Genomic DNA, 15760 nt, shown 5'->3' on the forward strand with positions numbered 1-15760 from the left:
TGTGTGTGTGTGTGTGTGTGTGTGTGTGTGTGTGTGTGTGTGTGTGTGTGTGTGTGTGTGTGTGTGTGTGTGTGTGTGTACGCCCTGCAGGAGAAGACAAAGGAGCTGGCGCAGAAGCAAGCTCAGCAGTAAGTATCAATTTCCAGCTCGTGTTAAAAAATAGGAAGCTGACGGTCTCATGTGCATTTTATTTTGTGTGGCTGCCTTGAGCCCTGACCTTTTATAGAGCATTGTTTTGAACTTACCAGAGACTTGGGACTCACTTATCATTCAAGACCTCCCAGAATATTTTTCTACTATGAATATATATAAACATATCCATCAAACACTCTCTTATGATCAGAAAGTACAGAAAAATTCATCATTGGCAGGGATTACGTTAACAGAGTTCTCTGTCATTAAAAGATCTTTTAACCTGCTACAAACTAGTAAGACGTCGACTGTGCTTGTGTGCGAATAGCACACTTCATAGTCTGGGAGCAATTGGTCGTCCTTTTTCTTGCCTCTTGCACGTTCTAGTCAGGCAGCTCCCTCACCTAAACCACACTGTGTTATTGTGCATAGTGAGAATGCATCTGAAGCAAACTATCTTCTGCTGTGTGCTGAATGTGAAAATGTCCGATTGGTGGCTAAGTCCTGACCCGACTGTCCAGAGGTCAGGTGTGAAAGCAGTTTATGTAGGAATGTGCATGGTGTCGAGAAGCCTACCTGACTGTGTGTAACTTGTCTCTGCACGTCCAAGTAGCCAGGACCCGGCCTCGCTGTCTCTGCTCAGCATCTCAGACCTGGTCCCAGACCTGCAGACCATTTTCTTCTGGATGTCCAACTCTATCGAGATCCTCTACTTCATACAGCAAAGAGCACCAGCATACACACACAGCATAGAGACACTGCAAGGTACGCACACACATACGCAAAGTCAGAATGATGAGTGTGGAAACAACTTGGAGTCATTACTCACACTGACATACAGTAGATACTGACACAGCTACAGCCCTCCCTCTCTCTCTCCCTGTATATATCTTAAATGTGACTCCGTCTCCATCATCTGTGTCTAGGGTCAAAGGAGTCGTTGCTATCAGCAACCATATCAGCCAATGAGGAGGCTATGACAATCTTGGAAGAAGTAATCATGTACACTTTTCAGCAGTGTGTCTACTATATCACCAAGGTAATCTGTCAACACAGCAGCGATGCTATCTTCTAAATGACTAAGAAGGTTTTTGTTGTGTTGTTTAAATTGCACCGGATGAATAATAACACACCTTCGTGGGCACAAAGAATGCCCGGATGGTGTGAACTATTCTGTAATTCCGATCACCTTCATCATAATGTATTTCTGTTTTCGTGTGTTTGTGTCCAGGCTCTTTATGTGGTGTTACCGGGTCTGTTGGACTGTAATCCATTTCCAGTCGACAGCTCTGAGCCCTGCTGGAAAGGAGGCGTGGGGTTTCCTGAACCGGTGCGAAGGGTCTTGCAGGTAGGGATGTGCATAGCTTTGTACAAGTTCGGGTTTTCAAGGTCATGAGAAATTAATTTATTAAAACGTTAAGACACCAGTGATATCTTTGTTTTCAGAGTATTTGCACATATTAAAATTATTTTTATAAAAGATGCTTGTCATGCACATTTTAGGGCTACTACCCTGCTTGGATTGCCAACATATATACATTTAGAGGCATACAACTGAGGACAATGACAGAATTTTTAGTTTCGTGTCTCTACACCACCACAGTCTATTTTAAGTCAGGCAGTCAATATATGTGCAGACTTTGAGCTTTAATTCAGGGGTCGTAAATAGCATCCGGTCCAAAGCCAGAACTATTGCATTAAGTGTTCAGGAATTACAAACATTTTTATTCAAAAGTCTGGAAGTCTTGAACCCGTGGACATCATCACATGCTGCCTTTCCTCTCCCTGAGATGCTCTGCCAGGCCTTTCTGTCTTCCTCCATACTTTTCTCTTCTCATCATTCTTGTGCAAATAAATCTTGTTTTCAATTGTCCAAAGAATGATGTTATCAGGCAAAGGCTTTTTGGCTTTCCTTTTCTTGAGTGTAACCAGTAATTTTTACCTTGTAGTAATCGCTCTGTATTTCTATTGCTAAAGACAAATTTTGATGGTAGACCTTGACAATAATACACCTAGCTCCTAGAGAGTGTTTCTGATTTGGTTGGATGTTGTGAAATTGTTTTTGTTAACCACGGAAAGAATTCTGTGATCATCCACTTTAATTGTCTTCAGTCATTTTCAGTTGGCCAAGTCATTCCTTCCTTTTAATAATTCCCCAGACTGTTGATTTTAACACTACCAAAGTTTTTGATATCTCTCTGAAAGGTTTATGTAGATTTATCAGGTTAAAGATGTCCTCCTTCTTTTGCGTTAACAGCTCTTTGTACCTCATATTAAAAAATGCAACTTCAACACATGGAATCGAAACTAGATCTTGAGAGAAGAGCCCTCACCTGGCCATAAAACTGTATAAAATGACTGTAACCCCTAAACAGATAAGGAAATACTTAATACTTATTTAACCCCTTCTGAAAGCCTACACAATCCTATAATGATTGTAGGATTTAAAATCTATTGTGGTAGATTTTATGCATCATTGTCCAAATACTTATGAACCTAACTGTAGCTGCTTAGGTATACTGACGTATAGGAATAGAAGCTACAGCAAAGACTATGAAATCTATGGGTGTGTATGTGTGTGTGCAGGTCTTTCAGAGTGCGCAGGAGCTTCTGCAAGGCTACCAGGTTCACCCAGAGATCCAGGCTCAAATGTTTGCTTACCTCTTCTTCTTCTCCAACGTGTCACTGTTTAACCAACTGATGGACAAAGGTATAGAAAAAGCATACACACACACACACACACACTCTCTCTCTCTCTTTTGCATTTGCATTAGACCCTCCGGGTTCGTACAGTTGTGAAAGTATATGAGAGACACAGTGAACTAAACTGTGTCCTTGTGTCCTTGTCAGCATTTTGACAGGGGACTAACCCAGATTTGTCCTCAGTGCCCTTCTCCTATCTGCATTCTGTTTCCCCCTCCTCTTCCTCCTCCCCCACCTCCGTCTTGCCTTCCTTCTTTCCATCTGGCCATCAGGGGGTGAGACAAAGAAGAGTGGAGATGGGATTGGGTGGAGGCGAGAGAGAGCAGATAGAGCAGGGGAGGAGTGAAAAAGGACGGAGTGAAGGGTAAAGGGCTGGAAGGTCGTTCAGTTGTTATGATGACTTTGCTAATAGGCTCTTACCTTTCTTTAAAAATAACAACAACAAAAACAGAAAAAAACAGTAATTTACTGCCAGCTGTGTCTGCATGTCAAGCCAGCTCCCCTCGCCCTCTCTTTATATCGTTTGTCTTACACACACGGACACATACACACACTCAGATACATGCCATATGTCTTCATTAGCTCGTAGAGACAGGACAGATCACATGTCTGGCAAAGGCAGAAGGAGAAATACCTTTAATACATGCAGGGGCTACACCGTCCCCCATCTCATCTCCACCTCCCTCTCTGCCTTGCTGTCTGGCTTTCTCTCTGCCTCGCTCCCATTTTTGTCGCTCATTGATATTTCTCTGCTGATGGTGTCCATGGTAACAGAGAAGTGAGTTTGTAGCAGGTAACGCTGACGTTCGCACTGGGTGCTCCGCAACCCACTCACACACATATGCACACTTGTTCACATTGAGCATTCAAAAACCCTACACTCACATTGCTCAATCATACAGCCGAGGAAAGATGAACGGCGTGGCGGAGATGTTCGTTGTGTTGTAGGGAAAACTTGCTAACAAATTATAATAAATGCTGTTTGGATGGTTTGATTTTGGGGTATACACGGCATTATCACACCTTTTGCCGAGAGGTTAAGAGATGTCTGGTCAGTTTGCGATGCCTCTCATATAGATTACTGTATGCCTAGACATAAGCCTATTACAGCGGAGGGTGTGTGCGTGCATCCAAAACATATGGCAGAAGTTATGTGTGTGTGTGCGCAGTCAGCAGATAATGCTGCCAGTTCATTGTCTGCCTGAAGCTTCCTGTCATGTGCTGCTTGTAGTGATTTTGGGGGGAGACGTTCAGTTTAGGACTGTGTGTCTGTGTGTGTCCTAAAAACGGAATTTAGGAATCCAGATCATTTCCTTGACTTTAATGTCCTTAAAAGCAAAAGTTAGACATGTTTGGTAGAAACAGAGACTGTATATTAAGGATGGAAGTATCGGTGATGTGGCTTTGAAGTGCTGTTTTGAAAACTAGACTTGCTGTGATACTAGATGCCACGAGGGGGGATTTTACAGAGAAGGCAAAAACACTGCACTCTTCTATGGCAGACACGCCCCAAGCCACACTCTGCTTTATCTTTGATTGTACTCAACATCTACTGTAATGTACAAAATAAAGATCACTTTGTATTAAATAAGTAGCGATTGAGCCCATAAACTTATCAGGAAAGTGTTTACTCAGAAAAAGTGAGCCGTGGGTCATTTTACAGTCTGACTTATTTTCATAACCAGACCAGTCTCCCCCTGGGATCTACACCCACCCAGGCATCCCGTGGCAGCTTTTTTATTGAATTGTGGACATTTCTGTTATAATTTTACTACATCAGTTTTCACAGCTGCCCACAGTTTGTTATCTAGCCTGTTTTAAATAGTTTTATATAGGAAGCGGACGGTTTCATTGAGACATTTCTATTCATGTATGGGTTCTGGGAAATATTAACTATTGCAGGTGCAACAGTTATTCAGTTCATCATTTCTGGTATTTGTAAGTAATGTGCCAAAAACTCTCTTACTTTTAGGTTTTATTTCTCTAATGTCAGATGCTTTAGGAAATTGTACAGGGATTTTTAGACATTTGCCTGATTACAGGAATTTGTTTACCTGTTGAAAAAGTCTGTTGGATGGATCACTATAGCTCACCTGGTTGAACAGATGACCCATGTACCGAAGGCCAGAGTCTTTGCTGAAGCGTCCGGGTTTCGAGCTTGCCTCAGACTGTTTTCTGGATGTCACCCCCACCCCCCACCGTACTTTCTGTCTGTTTTACACTCTCTTATCTAGAAAAACTGCCAATCTTTACAGTAAATGGATTGGATAAATGTCAGCCTTGGACAGTGGTGAATGGCATCTTACTTGTCTGTTGGCTCATATCAGCTATAATTGCCATTATTTAGTCAATATAGGCGTATAATGCTGATATTGGGTAATATTTGGCTGATAAAATTGTGATTGCCTTGTCATTGCAGAATTATTGCATTATATATTGCTGTGTATGTTTACTATATATAGAACTAGTATTTAGATTAATTATTGCTTGTTTTGACTTGCAGACTGCAGATTAAAAAGGAGATTTTAACCACATCTGATAGATTTTTTGCACATTTGTTCTGATTATGTAAAATGTAGGTATTAAAATATTTGCAGGCTCTGAAAAAATGACACCATTGGAGCGCAGTTATTTTTCATCGTTTCTACTGAACCCCAACTCGAGCCTTAGCTCACTTTGAGGGGGTGGAGGGGTACATACCAGAAAGTATTAAATGCATTAAAGCTGCAGTGAGGTAATGAAACAATAGGATCCCAGCTTCAAAAGTGCTAGACTTATAGTCATCGCCTGCTTAACTTGCCACAAAACTTCCTTTCAGTTCTTTGATGTGCGGGAGAGAAAAGGAAGGATTACACAAGCAGGAGCTCAGTCAGCTGAGCCCTTCTGCAGCGGTGCATTTGTATTCTGCGAGGAGTAGGCGGTTGCTGGCTGTTGCTATTGTTCCACCTACTGCAATCACAACCTAATTAAAAATTAATGTCTGTATTGCCGAACAGCACACATGCACGCAGACGTAAGATCTCAGAAGCACACATTCTGTATTTTACTCTGCCTTTCTCATGCGCACACCCTCGAATAAAAATCTACTGCAGTGTTTCTGATTAAATACTCAAAACGCTCCCTTCTGCTCGTGTGTGTGTGTATGTGTCTTTGTGCACGCAGGTCCGTCTCGGGGTTGGTTCCAGCGTTCCAAGATGCTGCAGATTCAGGCATGCTTGAGGATGGTCATGGAGTGGGCGAGCAGGTCCGGTCTGGGACATCTGGCTGAAAAATTCTTCACCAAACTCAACAGCACAGTGTCCATATTGGCCACACACCCCCAACAGCTCACTCAGGTAACACACAGGGAAATGTCTTTTTTGTTTGTGCTGGTATATGATGAGCCTCACATTGCTATAAGCAATGGGGAGGGAATACGTGGGCGTAAGCAGAAAATCTTAAAATAAAAAATTAGTCTCAAGTTGTAAATGAAGTGATCGATCAGCTTGTGATGAGTGACGTCCTACAAAACCCCGCTAATAAACTTGTGACTCCCCTGACATCCTCTCATCTCTTCAAGTCTGGGATTTATTTCTGCTCTTTGTTTGCAGTTGGGGTGGCGAGCGCTGTCCAGTGAGCACCCAACTCTGAAACCAGTCCAGCTCCACCGCATTCTCACTCAGTACCAGCTCACAGCAGAGATAGGCCCCGTTCCAACATGGCAACCCAGCAGCGAGGACGAGCCGTACATATACAGAACAGGTACGTTTGTGAGCTTGTGTGAATTTTTCCGGCCAGAGACGCTGACAACATTATGACAACACGAAGCCCTCGTGTTATGAGTTGGGATTATAGGTACAATAAATACTGGTCTGAATCTCGTGAGTTGGCAGTTGGAGGCCTGTTACTGTCGTGCTAAAGGTCAATTGTGTAATGGTTTATAGGGGTTGTTGAGCAGCTTGTAGAATGAAGGAGAAGATCAAGCAAAAACAAATACACATGAATGCGAATGTGGATAAATCTGTTTTAAACCAGGACTGCTACTGATATTTGGTCGTTTAAAAATCTTATTTGTGGGCCGATATTTTTATTTCTTTCACACAAAATACTTTTTTTTATCTGTTTTATCTATTATTTTATTAGTACACACTAACGTAACATGACAGTACAGTTTAAAAATGAAAAAATTATGGTTTTATTGACACGTTGTTGTTTATATGTTTACACTTGGGTCAGCTGGTTTGTGGCATTACCATCAGAGAAGTTGCAGAGTGCCCTCTGGTTGACAAACTAAGAAACATCAACACTCTTGATGTAATTGGGAGACTTTCCCTGTTTTCTCTTTCCTTGCTGTATTTTTCATTTATTGGTGCATATAGATGCCGATATCACTATATCAGGAAATAGCTGAAATTTTTTCTTACGTGTTTGACAAGCAGCTTTATAACTAAAGGAGCAGAAATTCTCAGACAGTACTGAATCACAGTGATTTAACACAATTACTCGTTGACTTTGAAAGCACCATGCACTTATTAAGCTGTCAAAACAACATTTTTAACATTATTTCCTCTGTAAGTGTAATTCAACTGAAAGAGATCGCCAGTGTGGATACTAGCTCTGCATGAGTTTTTATGCCAGATGACCTTCCTGATGCAACCCCAGAGATTTGTCTCTTTCTGGGATTGAACTAAAAAGCTTTCACTTGTTAGGTGAATGTGTAAATCAAAAAGAAAAATAGGTTGCCTGCTCCAGTTTAGCTCCAGTTTTCCCATTAACTGAGATGCAGGATGAAGGGTATCCAAAGCTATCCAAGACAAACTGATGTTCTTACGCTGCAGAAAAGGTCATGTGCAGGCGGCATCTCGACTTAAAGGCGTTTAGTCATAATCCTACATGTGGTAGCTTTGTACCGTTGGCTCCTCAGCCAAACAGATGCACCAAACGTCCGAGTCTGAGGTATTTGACATCACATAATGAAGTAATAAAACTACCTTGGTCTAGCCTCATATTTACCTGTTAATGGGTGAACAATCTAACACTTTGTGAACTTTGGGCACTTTGTTGAGCGAGGAGAGCAGAGGAAGGGAAAGATATACACTGATTTGTTATAAAGAAGACATAATAGTTTTTGTGCCCAACAGTTGATTTGGTTCATCTGGACGTAGCGTTTCAGTGGGAGAAATGTTTCATCACTTCTTCAGTCTCAGCTGACTGCAGGTTTCCCCAATCTTATAAACAGTACATTTGCATAATGACTGAATCTGGCACCACTGAAAGAACAATGGACTGGGAGGTCAGTTCCTTGATCATTAATATGCAAATTCTCATGACCATTGATCAATTATTGACCATTGATCAATTATTTCATTATTTATAAGATTGGAGAAACCTGCAGTCAGCTGAGACTGAAGAAGTCACTTGGATGAGTGATGAAACGTTTCTCCCACTGAAAACGCTACGTCCAGATGAACCGAATCAACTTTTGGGGATACCTGGATGATTGAGCACGCATCAAGACAAAATAGTTTTTGTGATTGTTGGAAGACAAAATTGTAATTAAAAAACAAGGATTATTGATGACCTACTCATACTTCAAAGCATTTTGAGGTTTCTTGAAACCAGGATCAGCACTGGTAGATAGAAGAGAGAGTGCTAGATACACGTTGCGTAAACTTGTGTGCATTCAATACAGTTAATGCTAACTAGCAGCTAGCGCTATTTATACTAATTGTGCATTGTGTGTTGAATATGTAGTCCTTCAAGACAGCAGCACAGATTTATGTTAACATCAGTGTTTGTGTTTGCAGTCGACCTCCTGGAGAGCTTTGAGAACCACCCTCCAATTGTGCTGCCCAGCTCGGGCTTCAGAGTGGACCTGGACAGCGAGTGTGTAGAAGACAGCATCTACAGACAGCTGCTCTACATCCGGCACTACCTGTGGGGGCTCCGCACCAAGACGCAAACACACACCAACACTCCCAGTGTGCAGACACACTCCAATGGAACCAACACAGCTGACTGGCCGGAAGTTCAGGTTCAGAAAGACAAACATACACACACTCAAGTGTGTACTTGAGTACACCTAGTAATCCAGGCCATGTGCCTCAGCAGCTGTGGCTGTTGAGGAGTTCCTCGTAATCCCATAAATGAAAGACAAAACCCTCTATTCCAGCCAACCCACACACACACACACAGAAACCTAGACATGGTTAAATCATGGTTAATCTGATTAGTCTTTAGGCTGTCTAATTAGTGGGAACGGCTGACTAGACCATAATCCCTAGTGTTACAGCACCCTCATATGTACACATACCCGCACACAGAAAAATATGCATTTAAAAGTATGCTCACTGGAACATTAATCTGTGCAATGATAGTGCATTCAAATTTTAATCATCTCAAGCTGATGGGTTTTCCTGCAGGAGCAAAGCTTCAGCGATGCTCTAAATATTCTCGCAGGTGAAAGAAAAAAGGAATAATTGTTATTGCTATCATCTGCATCCTCACTTTAGATGTCAGATTATCCTCTAAAGTCTGTCTGTCCCATCTCAACACAGAGGGAGCTGCTACCTCCGAGCCACAGCAGTCCCCGTTCAGGGGGTCCAGGGGACGACGGGCCAGGAGAGCCAGGAGAGGAGAGAGGACGGGACAGACCCTCGGGCCAGTCTCACACACACAGCCTCAGACGGAACGGCACCATTCACCACCCTCGAACTGCAAATCCAGACCCGTCCTGCCTCCTGACTCCTCCCAATACCCCCTTGTACCCTGAAGGAGGAGGCGGAGGAGGGCCTGTGCCGCTCATCGGCACCAACGTTCAGACCAACGGCTGCACCGGCAGGACTGTGGCTGAATGTAAAAAGACCAATGGACTCATCACCAACGGACTGGAGGGTAGGCTGCATTATTTACAGGAGGTGGACAAAATAGCAAAAACTAATGTGCAGATTTAATTTTTTTGATAAAAACACAAATAACAACAAGTACCAGTGTGTAATCAGACCCCCCCCTTACCAAAAAAAGAACAAAGGCTTCACACAAGCTGATTTTTTTTGTACTGAATTGCATAATGCGCTTTATTATTATTTTTTATTATTTTGTCCACCCCAGATGTGCAAGTTTAAATCTTACAGTTAATTTTAGATAGTGAGCATGTACCAGGTGTTTAAAAAAATCAGCAACATTTCAGATCTTGAGCAGTAGATACCTGCAGATATTGACAACCTCTGCTCTCGTTTCTAAGTTTCAAATCCATCCATCTCACTGCGGCAAAAAACATTATTAATTAAGGTCACAGGAATCCAGAGTTTGCTTTGGCACTACACCCTCTGCAGAACAGAATTAATGAAGAAACAGCAGATTTACATTGATCAACCATGTTACGGTCAATACCATGTCACTCAGTGACGTGTGTGTGTGTGTGTGTGTGTGTGTGTGTGTGTGTGTGTGTGTGTGTGTGTGTGTGTGTATTGCGGGAGGATTTGTCACAAACACTTTATTAATGTGGCATGTTGTACATTTTATTACTGCTCAGTTTAAAACGCCTTTATAGCTGCACTGAAAGGGCATGACAAAAAATGCTGATTTAAAGTGTGTGCAACAGTAGATCCCCTTCACTGTGTAGTGAGTGTGACCTCTGCAGGCAGAAGCATGTGTGTGTGGTATAGCAGCTGCACCTTTGCACATGTCTGAATATCCGCGTGTTTCTTCTGCACAGCAAGTCTTGTGTTTTTTTCCTGTTTGTCCAACCCCATAGCGAGACCCTGTGTGTGTCTGTGTGTGTTTTGTGCCTTTGGGTGTCTGTGTCCTCTGCAGGGTGTATTAGTGGGTGTGAATTCCCTTTCCCTGTATCCTCCCCCGGCGTCCCCTCCCTTCCTGATGACTTGTGTGTGGTGTTTGTAGTGGAACTGGACAAGGGACCCTACGGACTGGGCATGGGACTCATAGACGGCCTGGTAAGTAGACAAACGCATTTTTCACAATATATCGAGTTTTAGCCACGTGCTTTAAAAATGCTGGGTGACTAACATATAGTATATAGTATAAAGATTAGATCTAAGTATATAGATTAGATTATAGATAGTTTATTCATTCCCGGGGGGAAATTCACAAATTTCAGCAGTATCCACATGCACATGCTAGACATACAATAAATACTGACACTAATAACTACTACTATTTACACATTTTAAAGTTACGTATTGCAAATAAATTAAAGTGCAAAGTAAATTAATACTTTGTATTCATATCCTTTATTTATTGTTTAAGAGCTACCTCCCTGAAAATGTCATTTTTACCCTCCTAGGACCTGGCGTGTGGACAACACATTTTGGGTTGTCTAGACCAAAATACCAAATTTTGCTCTACAAGGGCCTAATATGCACTTACGGGGACATTATACTGCCACTGTTCTCTGCCACTGTTAAAACGAATGTCCTCATATGTGGATCTCATTTTTCTTAGAAACAAAAATCAGGTATATTAAAAAAAATCAGGTAATTCTTTGTTTTTACATTCATCAGGTCCCAATCAGCCCAAATAGCAAAAAAAGACATTTTTAAAGTTTTTAAACACTGTGGTTTTATTTTGAATGCTTACATTATTTTACTTTGTGCACAGAAACAAAATTATTTCACAAAAACCAAAAACTACCAGGGTCAAAATTATTAGCCCATTAATTTTAACAGTCACTTGTGCATCTTTTTTGATGGATAACAGCCTGCAGTTGTTTTTGTAGTTTTCAACATGTCTCACACACGTCTCCTGAGCAATCCCAGCCCATTTTTATTTGGCTAATATCTCAAGCTCCTCCAGATTTGATGGTTTTCAATTCACTCCTCAGATTTTCCATGACATTCAAGTCAGGGTTTTATGCATGCAAGTTAATAACCTTTACTTTGGTTTCTGGAGATTATCGATTATTGTTGTTTTATAAGATAAAATCACAACCTACACCCAGTTTTGCTGCTGACTGCTTAGGTTTTCTTTCACCTTTACGCAGCTGCAGACACACTGAAGCATCCCCACAGCATGATACCTCCATCACTGTGTTTTACTGTTGGATAGTGTTCTTTAGCTTGCACTCTTCTCCATTCTTTCTCCAAACATGACCAGCATCTCTGAGGCCAAAGAGCTTTAGTTTTATAATTCTGGTATGCATCATTTTTCACCAGGTTGATCTTAGCATACAGTCTGGCTTGCAGGTGTCTCTTCTGCAGAAGTTGAGTTTTTTTTTGTCTTCATCCTCACAGTTCAGTCCCGTGCAGGGCTCTAGGGATTGTCTTCTTTGAGACTACAATTCCCAACTTAGCTAAGTCATTCACTTGCGTCCTGGCAGTTGTTCTAGGGTCTTTAAACACATCTCTCACTAGTTTTCTTTCCAGAGTCTTGATGCTTTCTCAAGTGACAGCTCACTAAAGTTATTATATTGTGTGCAAATTGGAAGATAACACTCAGTTTTAACTTTATTTTACAAGCTTTGAGCATAATTCTGTTATTGTGTGCAAATAGAACTAAATGTTTTTCCTACCTATAACAAAAGGTTGTTAACGTTAATGTCTAGAAAAGGACCAGAAAACCAGACCAGACTAACTAGAAAAGGTTCAGTGGTAGAGGTAGTGGTGCTGCGTTTTGTATACTTCTAAATATCAGTTTAAATCAGCAGTTATCAGTAGTAGTGAGCTGTTATGCAGCTTTAATGGACACCTGCCTCTGGCCAAGTACTTTCCCTGGCTGTGGCATCAATCGATTTCCTTTGCTTTCTCCATCCTGCAGCACACTCCTCTCAACGCTCCAGGCATTTACATCCGGACTCTGATTCCCGATGGACCAGCCGCCTCTGATGGCAGACTGAGGATTGGAGACCGCATCCTGGCGGTGAACGGTACCAGTCTGATAGGAGCAGACTACCAGAGGTAAGGGAGAAGTTATAGTGGAGGCGTTAAACAGAGATAAATGATACCACTGAGTTATCACTGACTTCAATGACAATGAGCAAACTTTCCACATTGCTAACCACTGCTGTCAGCCTCTTAAGCCGATTGATTACTTTGATTGGTCGAAGCTCAGACAGTGATGCCATGTTATCCTCACGTTTCTGCTGAGCATCAGGTAACCAGACTCTGTCCTTCTCCCTCCGCTTCCTCCCGTTTGTGCCATTACAGCGCGGTGGATTTGATTCGTCTGGGAGGGGGTCGACTGCGTTTCCTGGTAGCCAAGTCCGACCCAGAGGTCTCGGAGAAGATCAGCGCCTCCTCCTGCTGATTACCTCGGCCTCCCAGCTAAGACATGCACAACATGCTACACCGGACTGGAGATAGGAACTAACAAGGAATACAGATGTGTGCACTGACAAACGGGATACACACACCCCTCTCAGCCAAAGGAGTACCTACGCCTCATGAAATATGAATGTGAAACCCAGCGTCTGCACGGCTCAAAGCCAAGCAGATTACACTCCACGACTCCACTGAACAGCTGCCGTACCTGCTTCCCTCACGCAGACTCCTGCTGGGTTTGTATAACAGACACAGTCTTAAACCCTCGGTGACTTCAAAGGAGTCCGCAGCGAGGAAAGTTGCCTAATTAATCAGCGTTTGAGGTGGGTTAGGTCTAACCAATCAGTATGCAGTGTGAGGCGGTTTAAAGCACAGCGGATTCTCATCAGTCAAGCCCAGAGGCACGTGTGACTTTTGCCAACAGTATTTTTGAGTCGTTTCTATTAAATTCCAGATGTAAATAGCACGCTGAGATGCCTACCCAGTTCTCTGAAACAGGTGGACACAAACTGAAGATGTACTTTAGAATTTTAGAAGTATTTGCAAACAAAGTGAGCCTCAGTGAACCTCTGAATGTTTTGTAAATCCATTTGTTGTAGCGAGCAGTAACAGCGTCTACTCCACAGACGCAAGTTTGTGAACGAGTGTTGACTTTTGCACTGAAGAGTGGAAGAAAACGACAGAGGCAGTGAACTGAAAAATCCCGAGTAGTACGACCTCGCTCTCCCGTTCCACCTGTGACATCGTACCTGGACTTCACCTTCGCTGGGGGAGGGGGCACTTAGTTAATAACCACTCCATGAAGGCCACATGCGCCACTCCAGACTCTCAGCTGCATCCTTGCAGTGCATTTAAACTGCAGCATAAACAGCTGTTTGTAAATATTCAACATTGTCTCACACATATTATTTGGATCTTCAGAAGATGAAGTCGCCTTTGGGAACGACTCGTGTTGTTGTGGGTTTTTTGTTTTTCCTGAAATATATTTGAGACACTAAAGCCTACAGACGGAGAAAAGGGAAAGTGCAGTCATTGGTTGTAAACTTTTTTTTTGTATGTCATGGTTTGCTCAACAACATTACAAAAAAAGTGGTAGCCACCCATGCTGTTTGTGCTGGTTTTAAGTTAAAATATTGGGCTTGGATAGCTGCCTGGAATCAGATATAATTCTCTTTATTCTAATTATGCTTTGAATAAAACAAATTTAGCAGCAGCAGTTATTTTACTAGACAAAACATCCCAGCTGCCGTGGTCGAATAGTACAACATAAAGTACCTCCTGCCCCCGATCACTTTACCTTGATAGAAAAGATCAGAAGGTGAGGACGACATGAAGAGAAGCCTGGAGCTCAGAGAGAGCTCGACTGCACTTATAAGAAACCTTTTAATGTGAAGGTGGATGTAAGCCTAGCTCTGCTGTGTAAAAACTACAAAGTCCTGAAGATGGACTACAAAAAGCACCCATGTGTCAGGTTGTTCCATGCATTTGGTGGAAAAATGAAGTGAAATTACATTTTTGACAAATTCGGATTCAACCTGCAAAACATCGTCCTTCACCCTGTGAAGCCTGAACCATGAAGTACCTGATAGAAAAATGTTTCTTTTTTTAAACTGAAGCTACAGAAAAAAAAAGATAAATTTGGATAGTTTTAATTTGTATTGTTTTTGCTACATTTGCCATTTTTGTGTGATTTATTAGTAGTTTTTTTTTTTTTTAAATACAAAATAAAAATCAAACTGATGAGTGTATATGATACACTTGGCATTGTGGGGTTAAGAAGCAGCTTATCACAGCGGCGTGATGTTCAAAGTTCAGCCGTGCCAGTTACGGTATCACAGTGTCTCTATCAGTTATGAGACTGCATCATTACATTTCCTTTCTCCTCCTAAAGGAGGCATGAAAACACCTTTGCTTTATAATGTAGAGCCATGCTGACACGTCCAGATCCAGTCACTCACTCCAAATCCTTCCTCAGCAAATCCAAGTGTTGGACCACAGCATCAGCCAGTGCTACAAGGGTCATCTGACTGACCATAACCACCAATCACAGCAGGGCATCCATATCTAGCTTTACCTTACCATCTGATAATGTTTTCTAGAGTTGTAACTGGCTGGTTATTTGCACTGTGGATTTTTTTTAAGCAAAGTGTGAAACTCTGCATGAGATATTTGCCAGTTTTACTTAAAGCATAGTTTTGCTGATCATTTCTGCAGTTTGAAACTTGTTGGGTGTTTTCATTGTTTTTTTCCCCAGTTTTGTTTCTTTCTTCTTCTTTTTTGCAGTAACAGTTTCCTTTTGTGCGTTTCAGGGTTTGTATGGCATTGATCTCGTGCATGTTGACCCTCTTTTGGTCATTATTTATACTGTTGACAATGACTTCAGAATAAAGATTGTTGGATACTCGAGTTTTGAATGGAACAACACCACAACACAGACTTCAAATTCATTCTTACACCCGACGGCAGACACTGTCGCACAGAAGAGCGATGACAACACAACATTTAAGTCAATGAGGAACTTTAATTTGTGCTACACATTTGAACAAATCACAAAAACAGGAACATTTAAAAATACATATACTTTTCTATTTCCAGAATGTTTACGTATTGATGACTGCTGTTTTTTTATACATATAGCAAAATATTTTTTCTCTCTTTCCAAAATAAGA

At 41.8% G+C, this 15760-nt stretch overlaps 1 protein-coding gene across 5 annotated transcripts in view; it reads left to right on the forward strand.

Moving 5' to 3' along the window:
• radil (Ras association and DIL domains) overlaps window positions 1–15069 on the forward strand; it is a 30800-nt gene extending 15731 nt beyond the window's left edge. For 2 of the 5 annotated variants that reach the window (XM_042223861.1, XM_005929306.3), the window contains 12 exons: window positions 91–128; window positions 743–897; window positions 1059–1171; window positions 1364–1480; window positions 2719–2842; window positions 5998–6170; window positions 6426–6576; window positions 8622–8848; window positions 9372–9708; window positions 10630–10769; window positions 12589–12728; window positions 12978–15069. In XM_042223861.1, the coding sequence (XP_042079795.1) occupies window positions 91–128; window positions 743–897; window positions 1059–1171; window positions 1364–1480; window positions 2719–2842; window positions 5998–6170; window positions 6426–6576; window positions 8622–8848; window positions 9372–9708; window positions 10630–10769; window positions 12589–12728; window positions 12978–13077 (1815 nt within the window). In that variant the 3' untranslated portion in view covers window positions 13078–15069. The remainder of the gene's footprint in view (window positions 1–90; window positions 129–742; window positions 898–1058; window positions 1172–1363; window positions 1481–2718; window positions 2843–5997; window positions 6171–6425; window positions 6577–8621; window positions 8849–9371; window positions 9709–10629; window positions 10770–12588; window positions 12729–12977) is intronic. The other 3 variants (XM_014335840.2, XM_014335841.2, XM_042223862.1) reach the window with 2 other exon arrangements.
• The last annotated feature ends 691 nt before the right edge of the window (window positions 15070–15760 follow it).

This window comes from Haplochromis burtoni, unplaced genomic scaffold (assembly GCF_018398535.1).
Source record: "Haplochromis burtoni strain Fernald_Lab_line unplaced genomic scaffold, NCSU_Asbu1 Contig_122, whole genome shotgun sequence".
Lineage (NCBI taxonomy): Eukaryota > Metazoa > Chordata > Actinopteri > Cichliformes > Cichlidae > Haplochromis > Haplochromis burtoni.